Source organism: Octopus bimaculoides, chromosome 30 (genome assembly GCF_001194135.2).
Source record: "Octopus bimaculoides isolate UCB-OBI-ISO-001 chromosome 30, ASM119413v2, whole genome shotgun sequence".
NCBI classification, from domain to species: Eukaryota; Metazoa; Mollusca; class Cephalopoda; order Octopoda; family Octopodidae; genus Octopus; species Octopus bimaculoides.
In genome coordinates this window covers 3,426,725-3,427,153 of record NC_069010.1, presented here as the reverse complement: position 1 = coordinate 3,427,153, position 429 = coordinate 3,426,725, and the positions used below count along the sequence as shown (strand labels likewise).

Genomic DNA, 429 nt, shown 5'->3' with positions numbered 1-429 from the left:
TACCATCTTTATGTTTTTTTTTTCTTTAAAGATCTGCAAATTCTAGGTGTTTAACCAATATTACTGAACCCCAGCACTCGAATGGAACATTACTGTGATATCTAGAAAACTAAGTCACACTCCACTACACCAACAACAGCTACAACAGTACAAACAACACTGCCCACCACCACCACCACACTTACCTCTTTTTCATTTAAAGATGCCACCAACTTGGCTGATTCCTCGTCGTGCTTCTTCTTCAAATCCCCTTCAAGTTTGGCAATCTCATCTGTAGCTTCCTTCTTGCGCTTTTTGTCCCCTTTTGGCACAGAGTGCTTGATCTTCTGGATCTGAGCTGTAATGGAAGCATCCCAACAAAATGTTTAGCAGGAGGGTTAAACCAAATTATCTTTAGCACAGAATACTTGATCCTTTGGATCTAAGCTG

The 429-nt window shown here is 40.6% G+C and overlaps 1 protein-coding gene across 1 annotated transcript in view; it reads right to left on the bottom strand.

The window, feature by feature from the left end:
- LOC106880028 (deubiquitinase OTUD6B) overlaps positions 1 to 429 on the bottom strand; it is a 10,165-nt gene that overhangs the window by 7,757 nt on the left and 1,979 nt on the right. Inside the window, exon 2 of the mRNA XM_014929832.2 lies at positions 186 to 337. Coding sequence (XP_014785318.2) covers positions 186 to 337 — 152 coding nt within the window. The remainder of the gene's footprint in view (positions 1 to 185; positions 338 to 429) is intronic.